The 25,556-nt window shown below is 58.8% G+C and overlaps 3 protein-coding genes across 6 annotated transcripts; 1 reads left to right on the top strand and 2 right to left on the bottom strand.

Annotated features, from left to right (window-relative positions):
• Nucleotides 1-1,465: 1,465 nt before the first annotated feature.
• ZDHHC24 (zinc finger DHHC-type containing 24) lies at nucleotides 1,466-6,513 on the bottom strand. Of its 2 annotated transcripts, none has more exons than XM_059400809.1 (3): nucleotides 6,226-6,513; nucleotides 4,673-4,950; nucleotides 1,466-2,019 (listed from the first exon to the last, which is right to left on the bottom strand). In XM_059400809.1, exons 1-3 carry the CDS (start codon nucleotides 6,504-6,506, stop codon nucleotides 1,724-1,726), a joined length of 855 nt encoding a protein of 284 aa, XP_059256792.1. In that variant the 5' UTR covers nucleotides 6,507-6,513; the 3' UTR covers nucleotides 1,466-1,723. The 2 variants fall into 2 exon arrangements, with proteins under 2 accessions (XP_059256792.1, XP_059256803.1); XM_059400820.1 differs by lacking the exon at nucleotides 6,226-6,513 and adding an exon at nucleotides 5,032-5,300.
• Nucleotides 6,514-6,985: 472 nt separating this feature from the next.
• Nucleotides 6,986-20,293, top strand: ACTN3 (actinin alpha 3). The gene is made up of 21 exons (XM_059382717.1): nucleotides 6,986-7,542; nucleotides 11,182-11,296; nucleotides 11,472-11,591; nucleotides 11,888-11,974; nucleotides 12,059-12,146; nucleotides 12,612-12,690; nucleotides 12,775-12,856; nucleotides 13,569-13,654; nucleotides 13,962-14,054; nucleotides 14,428-14,658; nucleotides 14,766-14,913; nucleotides 16,198-16,348; nucleotides 16,946-17,054; nucleotides 17,148-17,288; nucleotides 17,514-17,696; nucleotides 18,130-18,264; nucleotides 18,360-18,539; nucleotides 18,959-19,105; nucleotides 19,194-19,259; nucleotides 19,780-19,938; nucleotides 20,021-20,293. The coding sequence occupies exons 1-21, from the start codon at nucleotides 7,396-7,398 to the stop codon at nucleotides 20,177-20,179; spliced, it is 2,706 nt and encodes a 901-aa protein (XP_059238700.1). The 5' UTR covers nucleotides 6,986-7,395; the 3' UTR covers nucleotides 20,180-20,293.
• A 157-nt stretch (nucleotides 20,294-20,450) lies between these two features.
• CTSF (cathepsin F) lies at nucleotides 20,451-25,401 on the bottom strand. Of its 3 annotated transcripts, none has more exons than XM_059400714.1 (14): nucleotides 25,072-25,400; nucleotides 24,759-24,857; nucleotides 24,389-24,473; nucleotides 24,235-24,296; nucleotides 24,031-24,106; nucleotides 23,321-23,434; nucleotides 23,051-23,196; nucleotides 22,866-22,962; nucleotides 22,706-22,786; nucleotides 21,903-22,070; nucleotides 21,759-21,823; nucleotides 21,571-21,661; nucleotides 21,102-21,160; nucleotides 20,451-21,019 (listed from the first exon to the last, which is right to left on the bottom strand). In XM_059400714.1, exons 1-14 carry the CDS (start codon nucleotides 25,279-25,281, stop codon nucleotides 20,945-20,947), a joined length of 1,428 nt encoding a protein of 475 aa, XP_059256697.1. In that variant the 5' UTR covers nucleotides 25,282-25,400; the 3' UTR covers nucleotides 20,451-20,944. The 3 variants fall into 3 exon arrangements, with proteins under 3 accessions (XP_059256697.1, XP_059256708.1, XP_059256717.1); XM_059400725.1 differs by having other exon boundaries at nucleotides 21,903-22,022; nucleotides 25,072-25,399; XM_059400734.1 differs by lacking the exon at nucleotides 20,451-21,019 and having other exon boundaries at nucleotides 21,153-21,243; nucleotides 25,072-25,401.
• Nucleotides 25,402-25,556: the final 155 nt, after the last annotated feature.

The following is a 25,556-nucleotide window of genomic DNA, read 5'->3' as shown; positions in this document are numbered from 1 at the left end:
ACAAGAAGTCGGCCAATGCTTCTGTGCAGCACCAAGTGCCAGGCACGCCACATTCCTAACTGTTAAGAACTAGCAATTGAACATGCCATTTGGGGAAACCAAGAAGTCCTAGCAGCTCAAAGTTCTGTGGGTATGGACAGGGCCTGTCAGAAGGTTGGGCCTCTCTGAGGGTTCCTGGGCGACAGGCCTGCTGTCACTGGATGACATCTCCCCCACCCCAGGCAGCAACTGTAGACTTTCTCACTTAACCCCATTTTTGGTCCAGCCCCTCACCCCCCACCCTCCCCTGAGACCCCAAGCTTCTTCAGGTGACCCCCACCTGTACCTCAGAGGGGTAGTTGCCTGGCTGCAAGGGGACCCTGGGTGGAGAGAGGTGACCTAGCTGCTTCTCATACAGACTTTGGGTCAGTCCCTACTGTCAGTCCCAAGCCCTGCCTTCTTGGTGCCAGGAGTTTCTGAGCCTCTCCAGGGCCCTGGGGCGCAGTTTGGCTGCCTCTCGGCCCCTCCCTCTAGGAATTAACTTCTACTTCTCTGGTAAGAGAGGAAATGAGCCGTCTCTTCCCATCTTTCAGCATGTCCTCAGGCTCTCTGGTCTATTCCTGTTTCCCTTCTAGTTTGTTTATCCTTATGGACATATATGTTTTATGTCTTTACTATCATTTTAGATTTTAAAAGGAAACAGAGGTAAACCCATGTGTTTAAACCTGCCACATTTAACTGGAAGTCTGTTCACTATATTTATTTATTTATTTTTTAAGATTTTATTTATTTGACAGAGAGAGAGATCAGAAGTAGGCAGAGAGGCAGACAGAGAGAGAGGGGGGGAAGCAGGCTTCCTGCTGAGCAGAGAGCCCAATGCGGGACTCGATCCCAGGGCCCTGAGATCATGACCTGAGCTGAAGACAGAGGCTTACCCCACTGAGCCACCCAGGCACCCCTGTTCACTATATTTAAATAAAAACATTTAACAGGGAGCTCCCAAAGGGCCCAGAGAGGAAGAGCTTCGCCTTCTGAGCAGGATCCTGCCGATGCCTGAACATCCCACCTGATTTCTCTGCCTCAATTTTGCTACTCACTTACCTCAGCCCGGCAAGGGTGAAGGAGAAAGCACAAAGATCTGGGTTCAAATCCTGACTCCTCCATTCACTGTCCCATGACCTTACCACATCAACTCTCGTAACTGCTGCCCCCAGAACCAGTTCAGCCCGAGAGGCACAGCCCGGTGGAGATGCTTCTCACCGTAAAGCACTGAACCTGAGAATGCTGGATTCTCATTCCCTGGTCACCATGCGCCGCCCTGGTCTGCTGCTGCCCCAGACCCACTACACCAAAGCCACAGGAGGCAGAGCCCCAGCCCCTTAAGCCGTCAGGCATTCTGTGGCTCCCATGCGTGGCAATCAGAGGAAACCAGAAAGAGCAGCCCGGGCAATAGAGAAGGACCAGAAACCCAGAAAGATGGAGGGAGTCCAAGAACCAAGTGGGCACTTTATTAACCCAACAAAGGGGTGACTAGGCTGGCCAAGCAGCCCCTTACCAAACCATCCACTCTACTCGGGGGGCCAACAGAGGCAGAGCTGCGGGACCCAAGCCCTGGATACCGGAGTCCGAGCTGGGCAGGGGCAAGGCCAAGGATGGGACTGGAGGCCGGAGTTGGGCCCCAAAGGAGTTAGGAGCCCCCGTCTCCTGCTACCTTCTCCCTGAACACCTCTGGCTCTTCCTGGAATCAGGAAGCCACGAGGCCCATATCTGCTGCTGTCTGGAAGGTGACCCCATCCCCAGGCAGTGGGGAAGCCAGGAAGGGCCAGAGCCAGACGAGGACCCAGCGGGGCCCCAGAGCCGCCTGCAAGTTGTGGCAAGGGCCCAGGTCATAAGAGTGCTGGCCCCGAGCCCACTCCCACGTGGTCTGGCCCCGCAGCAGCAGCATCCCATGGAAGAGCAGCCCAGCCCCACACAACAGTGCACCTGCCACACACGTGTCGGTCACAAAGGCCAGGGCAAACTGCGCCAGAGACACTCTGCCTGTAAGGAGAAAGCAAGAGCGTCAGGGGGCAGCTGCGAGCCCAGCCCCCCCGAAGCCCAGCTCCTGCCCTTCTTCGACTCCCTACCCTCCGCCACAAAGCAGGGCTCATTCCTCTGCTCAGCGAACACCGAGGGGCTACTACTCCCTGGCCAGCCCACGCCGGCGACCTGGGTAGACACAGCCCCTGCCCAACACCCGACTTGCATTCGTCACAAACCTGTGAGCACCTCCCACATGCTAGACGTGGTGGCAGACACCAGGAGGAACGCGGACACCAGCTCTGACCCCAGTGTCTTGCTCACAGACAGACAGATGACTGTCACTACGAGGCTGCTGAAATAATGACCTACAGGCTGCTGTCATTCTGCTCAGTGAAAGAAGCCAGGCACAAAGGGCACATAAACGATGTCACGTCTGTAAAATGTCCCGAACAGGCAAATCCACAGAGACACACAGGGGCTGGGGGACTCAGGGGGAGTGGGGAGTGACTACTGATGAAAATGTTCTGGAATTAGACAGTGGAGATGGCTGCACCACATGGTGAACGTACTAAATTCCACTGGATAATGTACTAGGAAGGGGTTAAAATGACGTATTTCATGTTATATGAATTCCGCTTCATTAAAAAAGAGAGGCTATGTGGGGAAATGCCAAGCGGACTTCGGAGGCTAAAGGAAGTGGATTTCATCTGTTTTAATTAAGTGACATCTTGGGTGGTGTCTGAAGGATGTATTTGCTAGGCAAAGAGGGGAGAAAACGTTCTGTTTGATGGTTGTAAGGCAGGATGGGGAGGGGCCTGTGAGACGAGTATGTGGATGGTTCTGGAAGCTCCGGAGAGAAGCCCAACCCCAACATGCAGACCTGCAGAGGTGGTTCCAAGACCCGCCAGAGTGTAGAGAGGGTGGGAGCAGCACCACGACCTCAGCATCAGGAGACCCGGTCCTTTGGGACCCAATCAACAGAAGAGAGGGAAACCAAAACTATAGGGAGAAAACCCTGCAGTATGAGCTTCTGGAGATGCCCGGGGTACAGCCTTTCCAGGAAGTGGGAGGCCAGCAGTTTTATGCGGCAGAAAGGTCTCGTGAAGCAAAGAGACCTCAAAAGGGTCCTCTGGGCTTTGTGGGGACCGAGGCATTCTCAGGAGGGGGAGGGGGGCAAAAGCCAGTTTGAAGCAGGTACAGGAGTCAGTGGGAGGTGAGGAAAAGCAGCCTATGAGTCCGGGGAAGTCCTTCGAGAAGCATGGCTGCTAAGAGAGGAGCCAGAGGCGAGAGCTAGGGAGGAGGAGGATGTGTGGGGACGAGAGGGTGGATGTGTGGGGACGAGAGGGTCTGCACAGGTGGGAAAAGCCAGTGGAGGGGACTGGTTCAGCAGGAGAAAAAGCAGGCCATGGTGAGGCTTCCAAGCAGGGACAAAGGGCCAGACACCAGGAGAAGCTGGGGTCAGTCAGCCTGGCTTCGGATCTGAGGATGGGACAGCGGACATACCCGCTGACATTTTCTCCATGACAGATTTCAAGAGAGATGGGGCCTGGGAGAACAGGAAGTGGGAAGGTTGGAGCCACAGTCATTAGGGGGAGCGAGCTTATGAGGAACCAGCATGGCCAGGCACGAGTGAGGGTCAGCTGGGGTCAGCGGCCATGGATGTGACATGGGACCCATGGCCCCAAAGTACCAGCTCACAGCACCCAGCGACAGCAGACAGAAGACAGAAAGGCACCATGGAAGACAGAGCCAAGAGGGTTGAGACGTTGGCAGGAGAATGGTGGAAATGAGGGGTCTAGGCTGGACGCGGAGGCGGTGAAGGAAGGTGTTGGTGGACAGAAAGGCGAGGGCCGGGAGCTCACGGGGCAGGCATCCTGGAGTGTAAGAGTAAGAGCCCGCTGGGAGAGGGGGTGGGGAGCAGAGAGGGGGTGACTGGCTCACGGCGTGACACACTTTGGGTCATCGAGGAGGCAGAGGAGGGCTGCTCAGAGAGCCAGCGTGGTCACAGCAAGACACTGACAGCCCCACGGGGCCTCCCAAGGCCTTCCCCCAACCCCTCCGGGCTGCAGGGAGGGGCCAGAGCCGGGCTTGGAGAGGATGAGGAGACACGGCCACTGTTCAGAGTGATCAGGGAGGAGTAACTGCGGCATGCAGAACATGGCCTGTCCGTCAGCCTCCTGATCCGTATCTTCACCTCCCAACTTCCAAAGACTGGAGCTTCCCTCTGCCTGTAACTTTCACCGGCTCCCCAGTGTCCAGGCAAGTCAGGGCTCTCTCTCCTCGTACCAGCATGCAGGGATGGTCTCCACCATCCAGTCTGAAGCTACCCCCTGCCCAACCTCCATGCCTTTGTTCAGGCGGCTCCCCTCACTGAGAATGCTCCCTCCCCTCTCCAACACCGCCCCCAACTCCCACCAGTCCTTCCTTCTCTGCCAACACCTAGAATCCTTGCCTGATTCTCCTAGCTAGAACTCTGTACCTGTGTCAAGGCCCTGTATTTTACGGTACCGCATAACCAGTCAAATCCCAAGGCTGCCCTCATCCCCCATAAATGACATTGGAACTGGGTCCCCATGATGTAACCAGGAGAACCAGCCAGAAATCCCCTCCCCCACCAGAATGGCCCACTGCAAGGGCCTCCGTCTCTGTGGGCGCCTCCCAAGCTCCCCACCTGTGAGCAGCATGAGCCAGGGCAGCAGGAGGAGGGTGGCGGTGTGCAGGGGCGCGTGGGCTCGCAGGAGGGCAGACAGGGCCGGGCCCAGCAGCACAGAGACGTGGAGCAGGACGCCTGCTGCGTGAAGCAACAGGCACAGGAAGGGCCGGTAGTTGCGGAATCCCACGCAGCGGCCCAGCAGGCGGCAGTGGTGATCCCGACGAAGGACGCAGACGCGGCAGGCGGAGCAATGCCCACTGCGCGGTGGCACCTGGCTCTGGCACTGGTAGCAGTAACTGCAGGGAAGGAACCACAGCGTCAGTTCCGCCAGCAGCTCGGAATGCACCCCATCGTGCCCGCTCAGCCTCGGAGCCCACCCTGGAGAAACAGGCACAGCCACTGCCCTAACAGCCTCGACCCCATCGTCCATAAACGCAGGCCGGACACCCCTTCCTGGGCCCTTCCAGCTCGAGCACTGAAGGTGCCAGGACTCTTGCAGCTCGGACAGCCCAGTCTTAAGGCTCTTCTCTGCCTCCAGCATCCGGGAGCCAACTTCTCACTTCCTCCGTGGTCACCACATTTGAAGAAGTCACCATGAACTCTCCCCTGATTACCGCATCAGATTCTTAACTTCTCTCCCTGATTGATCCCAGCTCCGGTTCCTCCTGGTATCGTCTGATCCTTAAAAATCTGTCATGGGAGCGCCTCGGTGGCTCAGTGGGTTAAGGCTCAGCTTTCGGCTCAGGTCATAATCTCTGGGTCCTGGGATCGAGCCCCGCATTGGGCTCCCTGCTCAGCTGGAAGCCTGCTTCCTTTCCTCGCTCTCTGCCTGCCTCTCTGCCTACCTGTGATCTCTGTCTGTCAAATAAAACCTTAAAAAAAAAAAAAATCTAAGTCGTGTCCTCCTCCTCATCTCAAAATCCTACAATGGCTGTCCATCTCACTGGCAGTGAAACACAAAACCTTCTGTGTCCTACAGGGTCTTTCTATCTCTACCCTTCCACCCCTCCTTTTCACTCCACACCAGCCATACTGGTCGTCTTCTTGCTGTTCCTGGAACATGCAAGGCACATAACTGCTTCGCTCTTTGCATTGTTTGTTCCCTCTACCTGGAATGCTCTCCCCCAGATTCCCACATGGCTAACTCCCCCAGGTCCTTAAAGTATGACTACCCTATTTAAAACTGCAACCCGGACACACTCTACCCTGCCCTACGTTTTGTTTCCATACCATCTTCTGACATTCTACGTAATTCCCTTATTTATATACCTATAGCTTATCACCTGCCCCTCCCCCCACTGGAATCACCTCCAGGAGGTCAGTAATCTATGCTATTGGACCTCCAATGGCCGGAACAGTACCTTGCACGTAGTAGGTGCTCATTAAATATTTGTAAGTGAATGAATGGTATTTCTTCTGGATCTACCATCCCAGACTGTAAGGGTGTTCTGGCGCTAACGAGCGGATCCTATTGTAATCTCGTTCTAACAGCTTCTGGTCCTAGGGCACCTCCCCGTGTCCAAAGCTCCTGCTTACCCCACCCCAACCCCCAGCTCCCGCGCCCCACTCACGCCCAGCCCTGGCCCAGACCGCGGCCGGCCAGCATCACGCCCCGAATGCTAGGGTCCGAGCGCAGGAAGAGCCCCACGTTGCCCAGCAGGTTGAGCAGCTGGAAGGCGGCCAGCACTAGCTGCAAGGCCCGAGCCAGGGGTCCCAGCGGGGGCGGCCCGGGACCCAGAATCAGGACATAGGCCAGCTCCAGGCCCACAGCCGCGGCCCACAGCGCGGTAAGCACCAGAGGCAGCCGCGCGGGCGCCCCCTCTCCGGTCCCCACCGCCCAGGGCTGCCCCATGGCTTGGACCCACCCGCAGTCGGATCCCGAGTACCCCGACGCTTCCGTATTGGGGCGGAGATAGTGGCAGACGGACGCCTGCTACACCAATAGAAGCTCCGAACGGAGTTTAGCGTCACGGGGCGCGCCGGCAGATTGGACGGCCGCAGGAGCCTCGGGGAAGCTTATCCGCCAAGCGCTAGAGCCGGCGGGGTTTGCTCGTTGTGGCCACGCCCGCCCACGGAGCCCCGCCCCTCCCACAGAAGCCCCGCCTTCTGGCCTCGCTGGCTGGTTTGGAAGATTGAGTTGCAGCCTCGGTGCGGTCGGGGTTTCCCGGCTCAGCACATTCCCCCTCAGCCCCCAGCCGCCCCGATATTAATAGCCCTGCACCGGCTCATCCAGCTGGCCTGGAACCCCTCCCCGTGCTCGAGTGTCTCCATCACCCCAGAAAACACTCGAACAGGTCGGCGCCTCGGTGTTTCGGACTGTGAAATGGGGATAGGGTTCTCTGTTTCCCGCCTGCGCGGCGCAGAGAGACGGTCAGGAGGACTAAGGCGCAGCTTCTAGAGCGGCCTACAGTCGCTACTATTATCGATATCTCCGTTGTCCACGCGAGGAAACAGAGGAGCGGGGCTTTCTCACGGTCACACAGCGCCCAAGAGGCGGCGCCGGAACGGGAACCTCGAATCTCCGCCATAGAATCCACCCCAGCGCCCCCAAATCCTGCAGTCCCTGGTCCCAGGGCAACCACTTGCCTCGTCCAGACCCGAGCACCCTCGCCCCCATCCGGCCCCTCCCTCCTCCCCCATATTTAGCGCGAATACGATCCGGGGCTGGGCCGGGCGCTACTTAACGCGGCCCCGGTGTTCCGGAGAGCGCCGAGCGGTGCGGAGCCAGGAGCCCTAGCAAGATGATGATGGTTATGCAGCCCGAGGGTCTGGGGGTCGGGGAGGGGCCCTTCGTGGGCGGCAGCGGGGGCGGCGAGTACATGGAACAGGAGGAGGACTGGGACCGCGACCTACTGCTCGACCCGGCCTGGGAGAAGCAGCAGCGGAAAGTGAGTGCTCACCCATTTTCAGATGGCAAAACTGAGGCCTGAGAAGGCGGGCGATTTGTCCCTGGCATCTCGGCAAGTTGGGGGGCAGAGCCCATCTAGACCCAGAGTGCCACTCCCTAGCCTGGGCTCTGCCCATCAGTCCTCCACTGTCTCCCAGAGCTGGAAGAGAGGGCTGGGAGCCCTCAGGAGGGGTTTAAGATAACAAGGAGAGTTTCTCGGGTCCCCACCTCCCAGGAGTTCATTACCCTGGACGTACTGTCCCACTTCTGCTGGTGAAAAGGGCTTGGGTGAAGCCCAGGAGATCCAAGTTTGGGGAGCGTGGGGAAAATAATCTTTCTTCTCGGACCCCCAACTCTCTAGTTGAATATCTTACGACCCCACCCTGAGGACTTATAGCGGCAACTAGTGGACCTGGAGTGTGGGGGAGGAGAGAACCATCCCAGAACCGGTGGGACTCTCTCATATCTATCCTCTCCACCCTGGGGTTCATTGCCACCCATCCCAACTGTCAAATGAGGAAACTGAGGCCCAGAAAAGGGCAGAGATAGGACCCAAATCATATACTCTCAGAAAACAGGGCTTTCCTCCCCAACTTAAGGGTCTTTGCGCCTTGCTTGCCCCACCCCCACTCCTTCCCAAGATACCCCTCCCCACCGAAGGGGCCCTAAGTCTGCTGAAAAGGCCACAAGGTCAAGGAAGAGGGGAGCCTGGGTCCCCTTACACAGTAACCTGACTCTCCGGCCAGATGGACTCTTTGTGCTGAGGCAGCGGCTTGGGGGAGCTGGAGTGGGGCACATGGGCAGCTGCTGCCCAGGCCCAGCCTTGTAGGGCACTCGGTCCCCTTTCCTGATCTATTTTCACTCCCAGACTTTCCCAAGTGGAGGGGGCAGGACACCTGGGTTCCCAAAAGAGAAAATGATCCGGGCTGGAGTGAGCAGACTTTGGGGAGTGGCAGACCAGGGGGAGGGAGGACTCCATGAAGTCATTAGACCCTACTGAGCCTTTGCCAACAGTGTGTGACTCCAGGAAAGGGCAGGGAACAGGAGCGCTCAGTGGAATTTGCAGGATCTGAGAATCCTAGGATTTAGAATCAGAGCACCTCTGCTGGGTTGGATGACAGGAGATGACCCCAGAGTCCCAGAGGCTCAGTTGACTAAGCTGGGGTGCCCCCAGTGCCATGCTTCCCCTTTGGCTCCTCCTGCACCTGTCTCCAAGCAGGGCTGCGGTCCCTGGGCCTGGCAGTCTCCCAGTGATGTCATCGCTGCCCCTGGCTCCCACCGCCATCTGCTCTGCAACAGCTCCTACCCCCACCCCACCCACCAGGTTTCCCTCAGATCCAGGTCCGCATGCCCTTCATGAGACACATGCTAGTCTGTAATTTGCCTGCATCGTTTAACAAAATACCAGGAATACCCTTCCAACCCAGCCTACAGCCACCCACTTCGTCCATTCATTCAACGGCGGCACAACCTCGATGTTCCGTAAATTCATCAGCATCCCTGGAAGGTAGCCATTCCGGAGTTTCCTTCTCCTCCAGCCTGAGTATGTCTTACTCTACTCAGCTTAGCCCCGCTCTAGCCCTGCCCTTGCACCCGTGACTCGGAGCGCTCCCTCCTGCTCCTGCCTGATGCCGGAGTCCTCTTGGTTCAACCTCATTCCAAAACATTCATTCAGTATCTCTTAGGGAGCTCCTCCTCCGGGCCAGGCACTGTGTCAGGTGTCAGGACTTCAGCGGGAAACAAAATAAACAAAATAAAGCCTCTGCCTCAGGAAGCTTACACCGCAGCAAGGAAGAGTGTTTCTGACCCTGCCCTATTCCCCTCCCTAAAACCCCTTCTCACCCCTCCCTGCCGCCCCCGCCACCACCTTCTCAAGTCTCCCTCCTGTTCTCCAAAGCCGTTTGCCTCCACTCTGCCACCAGAAAGAGCTTTCTGCAACTCAGCTCTGCCCACCTCCCTCTGCCCAAAATCTCCCCTGATGCCCTGTTGCCGTCAGATCAAGTTGAAACTCCCTGGCTTAGCACCCCAGACCGTGCATGACCTGGCCCCTGCTGCCCCTCCGGCCCGCCTCTCGCTTCTTATACCCCAACACCCCCAGCTTCATTCCAGCGACACCCAGATAGCTGTCACCCCACAAACCTAGCAACTGTTTCTCAGCGCCGAGCACTTGCCTTGTGTGGCTGCCCCTGCCTGAAATGCCCTTGCCTGCCCTTCTCTGTCTGAATAATTCCTGATCTTTCTTTGCAGCTCAGATCAAATATGAGCCTTCCCCCAAGAGGTCCCCTGCCCGTTTCGAAGAACCCTTCCCTCTTCTCCCTGACGCTAGTCTCTCCCAGCATTTCTCAGACCAACGTGACCCTTTGATTGACTGTGAGCTCCTTTAGGGCAGGGACCCGATCTCAGTAAGTTATGTTTGTCACATGAAAGAATGCGCTTTCGGCCACACCCGGTCCCACCTTTCCCCCTGCTTTATCTAGACCCAGAGCGTCTCAGACTCCAGGGTTGGAGGGAACTACAGAGAATCCAACTGCCTTCTCCCATGCTTGGGGCCCCATCGAGTAGTGCTCAGCACTTGCTTGTACACCTCCAGTGATGGGAAACTCACTCCCTTTCCTTAGCAATGACAGTTCGTCAAGAATTTAAAGCATTATCTTTCATGTCCAGCTTCTAGGGCAGCAAAAAAGCTGGTCTCAGGGAAGGAAACTGGCTGAGGGGAATAATCCCAAAGGACTTCCAGGGCCATGTCCCAGGATTGATTGCTTTATGGTGGGGGAATGCTCTGAATTCTAGAATCCTACCGGACTAGAGGAAGAAGGACCTTGGGACATCATGAAGTCTGGCCAGTTAATTGTACAAATGAGCCCAAGAAAGGGCAAAGTGTATATTCCAGGTCACAGTGAGTGAGCATCTCAGCTGGGTTTGGAGCCCAAGGAGAGACTCTACCAAGCACCTTACAGCTGATGGCAGAATGCAGGGTTTAAGGGTTCGGTAGGTTGGTGGAGCTGCTGTATCAGGCTGCAGGTCACCCTGATCCCCAATATACACAGAGCTGCACAGCAGCCCTCCCATCCCGGATAGAGGCTGGGACTGACTCTGGGGAGAGGGGAAGGGCAGTCACCTCCAGGAACTGGGTCAGGCTGGTCCTGGTGTCCTCCATGATTTGGAAAGATCTTGTACCCTCACATTCTACTTGGAGGCCGATTCACAACAGCTCCAGGAGGTCCGTGGGGCTGAGAGCACAATAATGCAGGTGCACAGTCCTTCAGGCAAAACCCTCAGAACTGGGTGTGCTTCAGTCCAGGACGGTTCAGCTGCTAGAAGGGCAGTGTTACCCCCCCTCAGCCCACAGAGGGTCTCACACTTTGGAGTACATGCTTTACAGGCTTCTAAAACCCCCTGCAGGGCTTAAGGCTGGCCATAGCTGGCATGCCCCAAGTCCAGACTCCGACCTGTGTGGGGCCTCGAGCCCATTTCTCCTTTTCCAGGAGAACAAAGACTCAGAGAGGAAAAGGGACCAGTCCTAGGCGCACAGCACGTCGGTGGCTGAGCCAGGACTTGACTCTGGGGCCAGCCCTCTCAGCTTGTCCCCAGTGTCCTCCAGACCCAGGGCTAGGGTCTGAGTGCTGTCCTATGCCCCCAGACCTTCACTGCCTGGTGCAACTCACACCTGCGCAAGGCTGGCACCCAGATTGAAAACATCGAGGAGGATTTCCGCAATGGCCTCAAACTCATGCTGCTCTTGGAGGTCATTTCAGGTAAGGATGCAAATCAAGGCACAGGGACCCTAGGACCTACGGGAATCCAGGGAACAGGGGGGACACGACAGCCCCGTGCATGAGGGGACCTTGAGGGGGAGGTGGAAGTTTGAGGACAGTGTCTTCAGCTTCTTCTTGTGACTTTTGGCCCCTGACCTCTCCCCTTGACCCCCAGGAGAGAGGCTGCCCAGGCCAGACAAAGGCAAGATGCGCTTCCATAAAATCGCCAATGTCAACAAGGCCCTGGACTTCATTGCCAGCAAGGGGGTTAAGCTGGTGTCCATCGGCGCTGAAGGTGAGGAGGGGGCAGGAGGAGGCCCGGGAGGGGAGCAGAGGGCCGTCCTGACGTCAGCACGTCACTTCCGGGAGCCTGTCTTCTCAACTGTGGGGGTAACCGCCAGAGCCTCCTAGGAGGGACTGTTAACTGTGCCCGGGGCCAGCAGGTGTTCCATGATTGAACACTGACTAGGTGCCAGCTCTGGCCTGGGGGCCGAGGGCCAAGGCATGGAGCGCAGTGTGGCGGGGGGTGCAGCTGAGGCAGTACAGGCCTTGAATGCCAGATGGAAGTCATGCACGTCCCCCGCCCTGCAGAGATTGTGGACGGGAACCTGAAGATGACCCTGGGCATGATCTGGACCATCATCCTCCGCTTCGCCATCCAGGACATCTCTGTGGAGGGTGAGTGGCGGGGAAGCCCGGAGGGTGAGAGGGCCGGCCCCGACGCCTCCTCCCCCGCTGACCCTTGTCTCTGTCCCTGCCCAGAAACCTCCGCCAAGGAAGGCCTGCTCCTGTGGTGCCAGCGGAAGACGGCGCCCTACCGCAACGTCAACGTGCAGAATTTCCATACCAGGTCTGTCTGCGGTCGGCACACGCACACGGGCCTCTGCCAGGCTCTACCGCACATGCCCCGGGGGAGGGGCCCTCGCAGCCAAGGTCCTGGAATGGTGTCTGGGTGTAGGAGGACTCGGTGGATGTTGAACTGAATCTTGCCGGGGAGGGAGGATCCCTGAGGGAGGGCTCCTTGGAGACATCCCGAGAAGGGCGTTTCATTCACAAGGAACCATGTGACCAAAAACCTGGAGGCCCACAACATCCAGCTAGTGGTGGGACCCAGGCACGGGGTATGGGAAGGAATCATGATGAGCTTGGAGGAGATGGTCCAAGTCTGGTAATGAAGGGCCTCTGGTGCCAAGCCGACGAGCTGAGACTCTGCTCCGTCTTACTGATGAGGCTGTCCTGATGGAGACCCTCCTGGAGTAAGGGGAGGACGGGCATCAGCTTGACTCCAGGCCTGATCCCTCTTCTCTTGGTCCAGCTGGAAGGATGGCCTGGCCCTCTGTGCTCTCATCCACCGACACCGCCCCGACCTCATTGACTACGCCAAACTGCGCAAGGTGGGCCTCGGCCACCCCTAGCCCCGACTCCCCAGCCTCTGCCCTCGGCTGACATTTCACCTGTCCCTGCTCCAACCCACCTAGGATGACCCCGTTGGCAACCTTAACACTGCCTTTGAGGTAGCTGAGAAATACTTGGACATCCCCAGGATGCTGGATGCAGAAGGTGAGACGAAGCCCCGCCCAGGCAAGGACTCCAGTTACGGACCAGAGGCACAGTCCAGCCTCCACCACCCCTGCCCCCGCCCCTGCTCTTCCCTCCTCAGTCTGCCCTCTAGTAAAAAATCCTTCCTGTCCCAGGACGCCCTCCCCAGGAGCCCTCTCTCCTGCCCCCTGCCCCTCTCCAGCCAGTGGAAGCAGCCCCTCCTTCCCCTTCCCTGGGGCACCATCCTTTGGTTCATATCTCCATCACCTGGCTCACCTGGGAGCATGGGAGCTCCTTGGGGCAGGTCCTGCCTCTTGTCCTGCCCAAGCAAGGCTCTAGTCAACTGAGGCAGCAAATATTTTCTGAACACTGACTGTGTCTGGTGCCCTAGATGTGTGGGCACCAATGGCTGAGAACTTGGGGAAAAGACAGATGGATGGACCCACAGAGCAATGGGCTGGTTGGAGACACCAGGCAGCGTGGGCTGTTGCTTCTCAAGGCCTGTCACATCTGCTCACTCACCCCATAGAGGACAAGATTCCTGGGCCCTGGGGCGATCAGAGAGGGCTTTGGGGAAGAGGTAGACATTGGGTTTGGGGTAGCTGGCAGCTGGTGGCTGTGACTAGATGTCTGCACTCCTCCTGTGTCCAGGGAGCTCTCTGCCTGATTAGGGGTGTGAGCCCATTCCCCAAGCCTGGCTTTGGCCAATACATACCCCAATGCCATCCCCTAGACATCGTGAACACCCCAAAGCCTGATGAGAAGGCCATCATGACCTATGTTTCCTGCTTCTACCATGCCTTCGCCGGGGCTGAGCAGGTAAGGGGGCCCTGGCTGCTGCTGCCTGGGCTGAGCGTGTGGACCGAGGGGCCCAACGCTGGTGGCATCCCAACATTTGGAGGTGCTGGGCCCCACGTGGGCAGGAGTGCCACTGTCCCAGCTGCCTAGACAGTCTCTGGGGAACCCAGGAGCAGAGGCATCTGGCCTGGAAGCTCCCTCCTCATCTAAAAAGACGTGCTGCCCTATTTGCACAGACCCAGGTTTTAAGGGCTTTACGGAGGAAGGCTGGGTTAGGGTGCCTGCTGCAGCTTATTCTAGTGCCCACCTTTTCCGACTCCCACAACAGGCAGAAACGGCCGCCAATAGGATCTGCAAGGTACTGGCCGTGAACCAGGAGAATGAGAAGCTGATGGAAGAGTATGAGAAGCTTGCCAGTGAGGTGAGATGAGGCCAGAGAAGGCCCTTCCCCTTCCCACACCGGTGGTCCCCCAACGCTGGCTGTCCTTCCCCCGCTTCTGGCTGTCCAAGCTCCTGGTCATTCACGGAGTCACTCCCCATTCATTCGTTCACTCTGTCCTTTACCCACTCGCCCATATTTAGGCATTCTCCTGGCCCTTTGCTCTGTGCCGGCCTATACTGGTCCCTGACTAGGCTCAGAGGTTGACATTGGCTCCTTCCCTGATTAGTGGGGACCCCCGTTCTGCTCGGGGCCTGGCCTTCTGGCCACAGCCCGGGCGTGGGTGGGTGAGAGCCGGGCGGGGCGAGCCGGCCAGCTCTGCTCTCTCTGCGCCGCACCTGCCTGGCCTTGGCAGCTGCTGGAGTGGATCCGCCGCACCGTACCATGGCTGGAGAACCGCGTGGGCGAGCCCAGCATGAGCGCCATGCAGCGCAAGCTGGAGGACTTCCGCGACTACCGGCGCCTGCACAAGCCGCCCCGGGTGCAGGAGAAGTGCCAGCTGGAGATCAACTTCAATACGCTACAGACCAAGCTGCGGCTGAGCCACCGGCCTGCCTTCATGCCCTCCGAGGGCAAGCTCGTCTCGGTGAGCCACCCCCACTCTGCCCACATCCTCCGGGTGACATAGGGCTCTGGGTCCCGATCTGTACAATGGGCGAACCATGCTGCAAGGTGCCTCTGCCTGCCCCGCAGGACATCGCCAACGCATGGCGCGGGCTGGAGCAAGCGGAGAAGGGCTACGAGGACTGGCTGCTCTCGGAGATCAGACGCGTGCAGCGGCTCCAGCACCTGGCGGAGAAATTCCAACAGAAGGCCTCCTCGCACGAAGCCTGGACCCGAGGTAGCTACACCTTATGGGGCTTGAGTCTGTCCTGGGGTGGAGACCGGTATGGGAGGAGGGAGGGGACCCTGACAAAATGCACAGGTCAGGAACAGGTGTCCTGGCAGGAAGGTGGGGACCTGTTTTCTAGAAACACCCTGACTTGCTGTGCAGCCAAGTCACGGCTCCTCTTTGGATCCCAGTTTCTCCATCTGTAAACTTGGGCCCCTGTTGCCGGGCTCCGGCCTCCTGTAGGTCTGCTCTGATTCACTGGTCATGTAGCATTTTGTTTGTACTGGTGGCAGGTGAGTCCCCAACCCTAACAGCACTTATGTTGGACTCAGCATATCCATGGCAGGATACTGCGGGAGTCAAATACATCACTCCGTATGAAAGCATTCATTCTGTCTTTTATCAGGGATTAATCCTACAGATAAGTGAGCCCTGCCTAAAAATAACAAACATTAGTAATGGATTATGGACATGAAGAATAACAATGGTCTGATATAAACAAGAACTCCTTAAGTATACACCTGCTTATGGGACTCTGAGGAGGTTTCTGAATCTTTTTTTTTTTTTTTTAAGATTTTATTTATTTATTTGACAGACAGAGATCACAAGTAGGCAAAGAGGCAGGCAGAGAGGGAGGAAGGGAAGCAAGCTCCCCGCCGAACAGAGAGCCCAATGCGGGGCTTGATCCCAGGTCCCCGGGATCATGACCAGTTCCGAAGGCAGAGGCTTTAACTCACTGAGCCACCCAGGCACCCCGGTTTCTGAATCTTTAAGCCTCGTAGGATCTCTGCAAAATACAGGTGCATTCCATAAATAGTAGGGGCTGCGATTATTATTATTATTATGGTTTTATTTGTGTAATGTAATTCATTCTCATAGCATTTTCACATTCATCATTCATTCATCCAACAGGTATTCCTAGAAGGTCTGCCAAGTGGCAGGCACTGTGCCAGGCTCTGGAGAACCTGGTGAGCCCAGGAAACCAGGCCAGGGGCTCCCTGGGCTCAGAGTCGTTGGGAGGTAGTTCACGATCCTGGAAGGCCCAAACTGTACCAAGGGCCACCGTGAGATGTGTGGGATCAGGGACACTGACGTCATTTACAGGTCATGCCCAGGACCTTCACTTTATCACTCTGGCATGGCAGAACAGACCCCTAGGATGAGCTGGGCAGGTATAACCACCGGCATTTCGCAGATGAGGGAGGACTCTGCACGGTCACCCAGACTGCTCCAAAACCGAGCTCCCGCCTTGGCCGCTGCTGGGTGACCTGAGCCCGGCCTCTCTCCGCGTAGGGAAGGAGGATCTGCTGAGCCAGCGCGACTATGAGTCGGCCTCCCTGCAGGAGGTTCGGGCGCTGCTGCGGCGCCACGAGGCCTTTGAGAGCGACCTGGCAGCGCACCAGGACCGAGTGGAGCACATCGCAGCGCTGGCCCAGGAGCTCAAGTAGGCGTGGCCTGCCTCTGGGCCTGCCCCCTGCGGGGACAACTACCTTACCTGGCTTTGCCCCTCGCTGCCCTGCTCCCCTCTGCCCTACGCAAGACTTCATTTTTCCCAGTTCAGGAACCCTGCCTGGGTGCCATGTCTTTCCCCATGACCTCTTGCTCTGCTCCTCCTCCTCCAACCCTGTCCCCGATGCGGCACCCACACTCTTCCCTCCCCGTTCCTGCCCCACCCCCACGGCCCTAACCTGGTGGCCCCCTTCAGCTGTGGTCCCTGGCCTGCTAGCTCAAATCTCCCCACCTGCCCTGGCTTCCCCACCTCCTCCTCTAAACCCACCCCTTCTCGCATCTTCGCACCCCCCACCCCCCACTGACACTCCGCAAGGGACTGGAGCTCAGGACCCACGCGCGCCCCCTACCCAACGAAGGCACTGGAACCCCCACCTCCACCCCCCAGGAATGAATGCCCTGTTTCACCCACACCTGCCTGCCTGGCTCCCTTGCACCGTCACCATCTGGTGCAGTTTCCAGCCCCAGGACGGTAGTCCGGGAAATCTAGGCTGTGGTCTGACCCCCTCTTCATCCCCTTTCTGGCCTGCAGTGAGCTGGACTACCACGAGGCGGCCTCCGTGAATAGCCGCTGCCAGGCCATCTGCGACCAGTGGGACACCCTGGGCACACTGACCCAGAAGAGGAGGGACGCACTGGAGGTGGGTTTGGGGCCAGGGAGCTGGGGGCTGGAGACTGGAGGCTGGTGCGGGCTGGCTGGGCAGGCTGCTGACTTGCTACCCCGTGGCCCCTAGCGGATGGAGAAGCTCCTAGAGACCATCGACCAGCTGCAGCTGGAGTTTGCCCGGCGGGCAGCGCCCTTCAACAACTGGCTGGACGGGGCTGTGGAAGACCTGCAGGACGTGTGGCTGGTGCACTCGGTGGAGGAGACCCAGGTGGATGCAGGGTTCCAGTTTGGGGGGTGCTGGATGGGGTGACAGGGAAGCGGGCCTCGACTCCCGTCAGCCCTTTCTTTGGCATGGAGATGAGAGGGAAGCCCCAGTCCCCAGATGCTAGGCTGGGAGACAGGAGGCCCGCTGCGGACCCACGGGGGCGCCTGCAGCATGTGGGCTGCGGGAACTGGAGGGTGCTGGCTCACGCCTCCCGCCCGCCCTGCCCAGAGCCTGATGTCTGCACACGAGCAATTCAAAGCTACGTTGCCGGAGGCTGACCGAGAGCGAGGAGCCATCCTGGGGATCCAGGGGGAGATCCAGAAGATCTGCCAAACATACGGATTGCGGCCCAGCACCACCAACCCCTACATCAGCCTCACACCACAGGACATCAACACCAAATGGGACATGGTCAGTCTGCCCGTGACCCACCCACCCTGTGTGTTCTAACCACCTCGGAACCTCAGGCATCGCGAGCTATACAGACTCTAGTCCACCTTCGGATCTGCAGTCTGTCACAGCCTCCGTGGGGCTTTGGATATATTGCCCTGCCTCTCACGGTCTCCTCTGCAAAATGGTCCTAACAGCAGCGTTTTCCTGTAGGGCCTGATATGAAGTAGAATTAAGCCTGGGGTATGGACATCTCGTTGTATCACTGGCCCCATTTTACAGATGAGGAAACAAACCTGGATGTCATGTGACTTGCCCAAGAGCTTGTCCTTATGAGCCCAGACATGTTGGCTCCGAGTAGCAGGGGCTCTTCTAGGGGTTGGAGCCCATCTCCCCTCAAAGCAATCGTCTGGCTCCCAGAGCTGCCCCAGGCACATAGCACCCTTCTTCCTAGGTCCGAAAGCTGGTGCCCAGCCGGGACCAGACGCTGCAGGAAGAGCTCGCCCGGCAGCAGCTGAACGAGAGGCTCCGGCGACAGTTTGCTGCTCAAGCCAATGCTATTGGGCCCTGGATCCAGGGGAAGGTGGAGGTAAGCCTCGGAGGGTGGGGCCGTCTCGGGGAGTGAGGCCAAGGCCGGAGCCACAGGGGCCTGGGAGTGCTCATCCTGCCTGTGTCCCCCAACAGGAGGTGGGGCGCCTGGCCACAGGGATGGTCGGCTCTCTGGAGGACCAGATGGCTGCGCTGCGGCAGCAGGAGCAGAACATCATCAACTATAAGAGCAACATTGACCGGCTGGAGGGGGACCACCAGCTGCTGCAGGAGAGCCTGGTGTTCGACAACAAGCACACGGTCTACAGCATGGAGGTGAGAGGCACCGGCTTAGAGGGGGCGGGGAGACGGCGCTGGCTGGGGAAGCCCAGGGCAACCATGGGGGGACCCAGCACGTGTGCCCCAGGGGGGACCCCAGGTCAGCCTGCTGAGTTCCCCAGGGCGCCCGCAGGGATACTGAGATCTAGCGAGGGAAACTGACCTGTCCAGGGTCACAGGGCCATCTGAAGCCAAGCCAGGACTGGGTGATCAACACTTAGTGCATAGTAAGTTCTCAAACTTCAAGGCAGGAAGGGCTGCGGACAGTCACTCAGCACCTAGGGAACCTCCAGATAGGGACAAAGGCCCAACAGAGTGGAAGACTTGCCCAGGTCACACAGCGGACTGGGAGTGAAGCTCGAACTGGTGGCCAGGCACCGGCCGCCTACTGACTTGAATCATCACATGTTTCTCAGCACATCCGCGTAGGCTGGGAGCAGCTGCTCACCTCAATCGCCCGCACTATCAATGAGGTGGAGAACCAGGTACTGACCCGAGATGCCAAGGGCCTGAGCCAGGAGCAGCTCAACGAGTTCCGGGCATCCTTCAACCACTTTGACCGGGTCAGCGGGGGCCCACCGCTGTGGGGTGGTGGCCTTGGGGGCTGGTGGGGTTGGACAACCAAGTCTGATAATCACTCATGTGCCACAGAAGCGGAACGGAATGATGGAGCCGGATGACTTCCGGGCTTGCCTCATCTCCATGGGGTATGACCTGGTGAGTGCCCCCAGCCTTTGTCGCGGGAGTCCCATCAGAGCCTCTCTCCTACAGCGTGATCACCTACTGTATCCCTCCTAGCTTCACATGCGTTTCATTCTCAGCATGCCCACTGGGGCTGGGCAGAATGACCCCATTTCTCATAGGGGCTGTTAAAGGCTCAGGTAAATGAACTTTCTCAAGGACGCAGCTAGGATTTGGACTTGGTTATAGGTGACCCAAAAGCCTGAGCTTGCAACATTTTTACCCAGAGAAACAGCACTACAGAGAGCTCCAGAAAAAAGATCAGGACTCAAGGGCAACAGGGGGCATTGCCAGGGGCAAGAAGCAGGTTTCCGCTGAGTAGAGAGGATTCCCTGTACACCCAGAGCCAAGGCTGTGGCACAGTCCATGGAGGCAAGAGAGCGCTTTATAACCCGGGCTGTCACGCCAGAGCTAGACAGTGCCCGGAGGGGACATGAGGAGCCTTCTGGCTTTAGCACCCACAATAGACAACGGTGTCTGGCTTCTGTCCCTACAGGGAGAGGTGGAGTTTGCTCGCATCATGACCATGGTGGACCCCAACGCAACTGGCGTCGTGACCTTCCAGGCCTTCATCGACTTCATGACCCGAGAGACAGCTGAAACCGACACAGCTGAACAAGTTGTGGCCTCCTTCAAGATCCTGGCAGGAGATAAGGTGAGTCCCGGTGGCGGAGGGGGTTGGGAGGCTGTGACAAGGACCAGGGTCTGTGGGTCCTCAACAACCCTTTCTCCCCCAGAACTACATCACTCCCGAAGAGCTGCGGCGGGAGCTCCCCGCTGAGCAGGCCGAATACTGCATCCGTCGTATGACACCCTACAAGGGCTCCGGGGCTCCAGCTGGAGCCCTGGACTACGTGGCCTTCTCCAGTGCCCTCTACGGGGAGAGTGATCTCTGACTGCAACCTCTAAGGGTCTCTGCAAGAGTCAGAGGGAGAGGGAGCTCCCTCTGGCCGATCCCATCTATGTCTCGGAGCAAGGGCCTCAGAGAACGGCCAGCCATGTCCTTCTGAATAAAGACCCACCCGTGAACCTCTCTTTCTTCCTCTTTCGGTTCCCGAAGCAGAAGCTGGGCCCTTAGGCTCCTGGGCAGGACCAGCTGCCCAACCTCGACCCTCCAGGAGTCCCGTCTACCCCTCTTTTCCCTTAGGTACCAAGCACTCACCACACTGGGGTTTAGGACACCTCTTTATTGCTGTTAGAAAAAGGCAGTTACAATAGTTTCTCTAGATGTGTAAGGAAACAATGTCCCCAAATCCAGGGGGAACCAGAAAATGTATAGCATCAGACAGAGGAAAGGCAGGGCAGGAAGCCAGAGCCTGCTGAGGACAAAGCTGGGTTTAAAACCAGAGTATCTTCTTCCCACCTGCTCCGTACCCAAGCCCAAGGTTCTTGCCCCAGCCTCAGCTGCCAGGACACCCTCCTTCGGCCCAAGGGCCTCCTAGCTACCACAGGTCAACAAAGGTGCTGCTGGGGAACTTCAAGGTAGGGTGGGGGGGAGAGGGGGGTAGGGGTGTTGCCCTAGCCCAGTGCCTTTTGCTCACCCTGAGCTACCCGGTGCCTGTCCCTCAGCCAGCTGTGCCTCCTGGGAAGGGGCCTGGACACGCAGGCCAGGCTGAGGAAGGGGCTGCTCTGATCAGCACCAGGTCCCGCGCTGGTGCTCCTCAGTTCACCACTGCCGAGCTGGCCATGGTGTTCACACCGCAGGCCCCGGACCCACGATGCAAGTAGTAGTAACCCTGGCAGGAAGGCAAGGGGGCTGGTGAGGGCGCTCAGGCGGGACCGGGCTGGGCGGGCCGGGGCCGGGCAGCCCAGACTCACCTCCTCGCCCCAGTCTGAGCCCCAGCTGTTCTTGATGGCCCAGAAGGGAGTGCCAGAGCCTGGGGAGCAGTGCGGGACGCAGGTCAGGGCTCCCAGCCCTCTGCACTCTCCCAGTATCTGCTGTGGTCTACTGGGACAGGTACTAGGAAAAGAGCAGAAAGCCAGACAGGCCCGCCTACCACCCTCCCGGAGACCTGGTGTGGCTCTGGGGTCAGCGGAGGACACCCAGCTCTCTCCCCACCGCCAGGTTACTTATCTGAAACAGCTCTACCTCCCACTGCCTCAGCATTCCCATCCGAGAGGGGACAGCGGACTCCTGCCTGGCCCAAGACCCACAGCGGGGTAAGGACAGGGTTCCCAGGCACTCCCTCCCTTCCCCCATCCAGGGGTCCTGAGAGGCTGTGGCCCAACTCCTGCCCGTGACCCAAAGCGGCAGGGCAGAGGACGGGGGGCCGTCAGTGGAACTCACGGTTGCCGTAGCCCACGAGCAACACCGCGTGGTCGATGAGCCAAGGGCTGCAGAGGGGCCGCAGTGGGTGCGAGATCCCATGGCGGTAGAACTGGGGTGGGGAGAATAAAGAGTAGGGGCCGCCTCCAGGGAGAGGTGGGAAGGCAGCCGGCCAGGGATGGGCAGGGGCAGCAGAGCCGGGGCCTTACCTGCATGCCAAAGGCATTGATGGCAACGGAGATGGGGCCCTTCTCGGCCAGCCAGGCCGCCAGCGCTGAGACACGTGAGGGACCGCGTCAGGGACAGCCAGGCGCAGCCAGCCTGCCCCCACCCTCGCCCTGGCCCGTACTCACTCTCCTCATTCTGGCTCAGCTCCACCGAGTCATTGATGTAGACCCTGGCCTTCTTCGGAGAGAAACCGCAGGTCTGCATGCGGCCGCGGTAGCTGTAGTCGTCCTCCGTCTCCAGCCCCCCTGGGCAGTGGCGGGGTCGGATGGCGCACGGAGAGAAAATAGGGACCCCTGTGTGCACACACTCGTCTTCTCCAGGCCAGGGGCCACACTCAGCCCCTTCTGCGAGGTCTCAAGGTCCTCACCCACCCCAGACCAAGGCCCTGGCCTCTGAGCAACAGCCTCCCTCTAGAGATGATGAAACAGAGACTGAGGGGGCTGAGGGAGGAACCAGGGAGAAACATGGCTGATCCTTACTCGGCCCAGAACTCCTAGGGCTCTTCGCCTTGGCTGCCTTGCCCTGCTCAGTCTGCTCCCAGTGTGGCCCAGACCCCTGCTGGGCTCCCAGTCTTTGCACAGCCACTGCAGTCCCTCAGACTTTCATCCCTGGGCCGCTGAAGCCCACCACAGAACTGAACTGCCAGTTTAAGTCAATACCTCCTCAAGGATGAGGTATGTTGTTACAGAAATACAGACCTCCAAGTAGCAAAAACACCAAGACCCCTGCTGTGCACCAAGGACTTTAAGTATCATCTCCTCACTTGATACTCAGAGCAGCCACGTGAAGTGGTCAAGACGAGCCCCATTTCACAGATGAAATCAAAGAGTTGACTTGCTGAAGGTTTTCATGAAGGCTTGACATCAACACCCGAACCCGCTGAATCGCGCTGACCCCCACTGCCCCTCCTGACCCCGTGAATGCATACCCAGAGTCTTTATGGCCGAGTAGGCGTTGGAGGGCAAGCCACCCAGGCAGGCCTTGTCCACCTTGTCACAGTCCAAGAGCTCTAGGAGATAGAAGCCTGGTCCTGAGGAGCCCTCTGGAGGGACTGGGCAGGGGGCAGGGGCGTTGAGTAGGAGGCTCACCCTGCTCGGAGAGGGAGAGCAGGGCCCCCTGTTTCAGGAACCACTGGCCCTCCACGTTACCAGTGACTGAGAAAGCCCAGCAGGAGCCACACATGCCCTGCAAGAGAGGGGCAGAGTCAGACCAGAGCCCCCTCCCCACTCCAGTGCAGTCCTCGTGTCCCGCCATTGCCTCTTAGAGGTCCGACCTGGTTCTTGACTTTGGTGACAGCCCCCTTTCTCCTCCAGTCCCACTCGGATGGGGCAGAGTCGCCAGTGGACTTGTCTAGGCGCATGTTCTTGCCACGGTACTCTCTTAGGAGGGGATTCAGGTAGATGGTACGGAACTCCTCCTCTGTGGGGAAAGGTGGGCAGGGGATGGGGGGTGGGGAAAAGTATAAGGCAGCCCTGATCGGGGGGCCTTGGGAGGAGACCGTGACTCTTCCAGGCTCCATGAGGGCTCTGGCCACCACTGCTACCTGTAAGGTCACTGAACTTGGTGACCCCATACTGAGCTGTGCCACGGTCCAGTGCCTGGATCTTCTGTGCTCGCATCATGTTGTTGGAAAAGACAGACATGCGCCACTGGGTTTCTGAGAACCAAGGAGCAGGAGAGGAAAGGTTTGGACCCCAGGCAGATGATGAAAGGCACTTGGGACTAACAAGCACAAGGTTTCCCTGGGGAGTAGGTGGGCTCTGGATCAGGCCTCAAGCTCTTTTCAAGGACAGAACTCTGGGAAGGTCTGGAGATGAGGAGAGGTCCAGACCTGTGAGTGATAAGGGGGAAGTGGGAACAATTTTTTGGGTCACACTGAATTGATGATAGCCCAGGAGTGAAGGCAGAAGCAAAATGGGCTCCAAAGGGTATCCTCAGACAGGGGGTCATGGGAAAAGACCACCATGCTGGAGAGATGGGGGTACCAGCAGAGAAAATCTGGCCTTTGCCCCTTCCCATTCTACCCAGAATGATGAAGACCCATGCTTTCTGATCAAGAAAAAAATATGGGAGGAGACACGTCCCTGAGGCAACTGTCCAGTCCTATGAGGCTGGGCAAGAACTTGGGGATTTAAGGAGACCCTGAATGGATGCACTGCCTCTTGTGTCCTTCCCCTCCCCAACACCAAGGTACCAAAGGGGGGTAAGGTCCTCATTTGGTTGGGACAGGTACAGCCAAGGCAGGGTCCTCACCCTCTTTCGACTCATACGTCCGATTATAGGTGGTAACGAACTCCTTGAAGATTGAAGCCATTTTCACGGAAAAATCCTGTAAGAGGCACAGGGGTCTTTACAAGTAATCTTTCACAGATTCACCAGGGAGCCCAGGCCAGGGGGGGGGAAAGAGAAGAGGAAATGAAGCAGCAGCAGGCCGCCAGATGGAGCTGGGCTGCTCACCTGAGGCAGGGGTTCCTTGTTCAACAGTGGAAGGACTGAACTCAAAGTCTCGTTTTTGTCATCTGGATAGGGTTAGAACAGAGAAGAAATCAAGGCTGAACCCTGAGTGAAGCCTGGTCTGAACTACGCCAGCATCCTCGGGCTATCCCAGCACCTGTGACCTTGGTATCCACTGGGCCGCAGTCCCGTCTCAGGAGCATGTGTTTTCCTAGCTCGTCCAAGATTTCGAAGCTGCAGAGCTAGAGAGAGAGGAGGAAGCCAGTCTGGGGGCTGGGAATGGAGCAAGGCCTTGGCAAGATGGAGCTGGAAGGGCCTCGTGTGAAGACCCCCTCCAAGGCAATCCCCCCCCGACAGCGCACAGTGAGGCAAAGTGCGCACCCTGCCATGCCCCCTCTTAAGTGCATTTTGGTTTCTGGCCCGCAGAACCTTGGGAAATGACTCAGGGTGGGGTAGTTGCTGCCTCTTCATCACTTGACCCAAACTCATCACGGGGACTGAGGAGTCCCAGGAGCCCTACCACTCACCAGGGTCTTCTTGGACACAGGGAGCTGGCACACCGTGGGGTCGTTGCAGGGAGGCTCCTCTAGGGTCGCCCTCAGGGAGTACAGCGACCCCTGGCCCGCCTGGAGGGAGCAACGGGTGAGGCGGGCACGTCCCTCGCTCCTCAGCCCGTCCCTCCCACAGCCCCGCCCCACCCCCTTCCTTTCCCGATCACCAGAATTCGTCCCTCCGGCATCCCGCGGCCCCCACCCCGGGCCCAGGCCAAACTTCCCAACCCCCCGACTAGGGCCCCCGCGCACCAGGACCAGGAAGCCCGCACCCCAGGCGCATCCTCACCCGGCGGACGCGACCGCGCACGGCCCCCAGCGTCGCCCGCGTCCCGGCTGCCCGGCCGCGGTTGTACATCTCCAGGGCGAAGCGGGCGGGCCCCAGCAGCTCCGGGTACGCCGCCTCCCGGGCCTGAGCGTCGGCTGCTCGGCGGGGCGGGGCGGGAGCGGCGCCCAGGAGCAGCCCCAGCAGCGACAGCAGCGACAGCCAGGATGCCATGGCGAGGGCGAAGCCGGCGGCCCGGACGCACCGACCGACGGACGCGCGGACCAACTGACAGGGCGGCGCAGCCCGCGGCCAGAGGGGCCGACGTCCCTCCCCCTGCTCCCGGGGCGGCGGGGCGCGGGCCAATGGACGCGGGCCCGGTGCGCCTGCGCACTCGGTTATTTACGCGAGGCACGTGGGCCGCGCCTGCGGTGCAGGCGAGTCTTTGCCAAAGCGCGAGGAGGAGGAGGGGGGAGGGGAAGGGGGAGGGGAAGGGGGAGGGGGAGGGG

Source organism: Mustela nigripes, chromosome 1, assembly GCF_022355385.1.
Source record: "Mustela nigripes isolate SB6536 chromosome 1, MUSNIG.SB6536, whole genome shotgun sequence".
NCBI lineage: Eukaryota > Metazoa > Chordata > Mammalia > Carnivora > Mustelidae > Mustela > Mustela nigripes.
The sequence above is the reverse complement of the archived record's forward strand: the minus strand, read 5'-3'. Positions and strand labels throughout refer to the sequence as shown.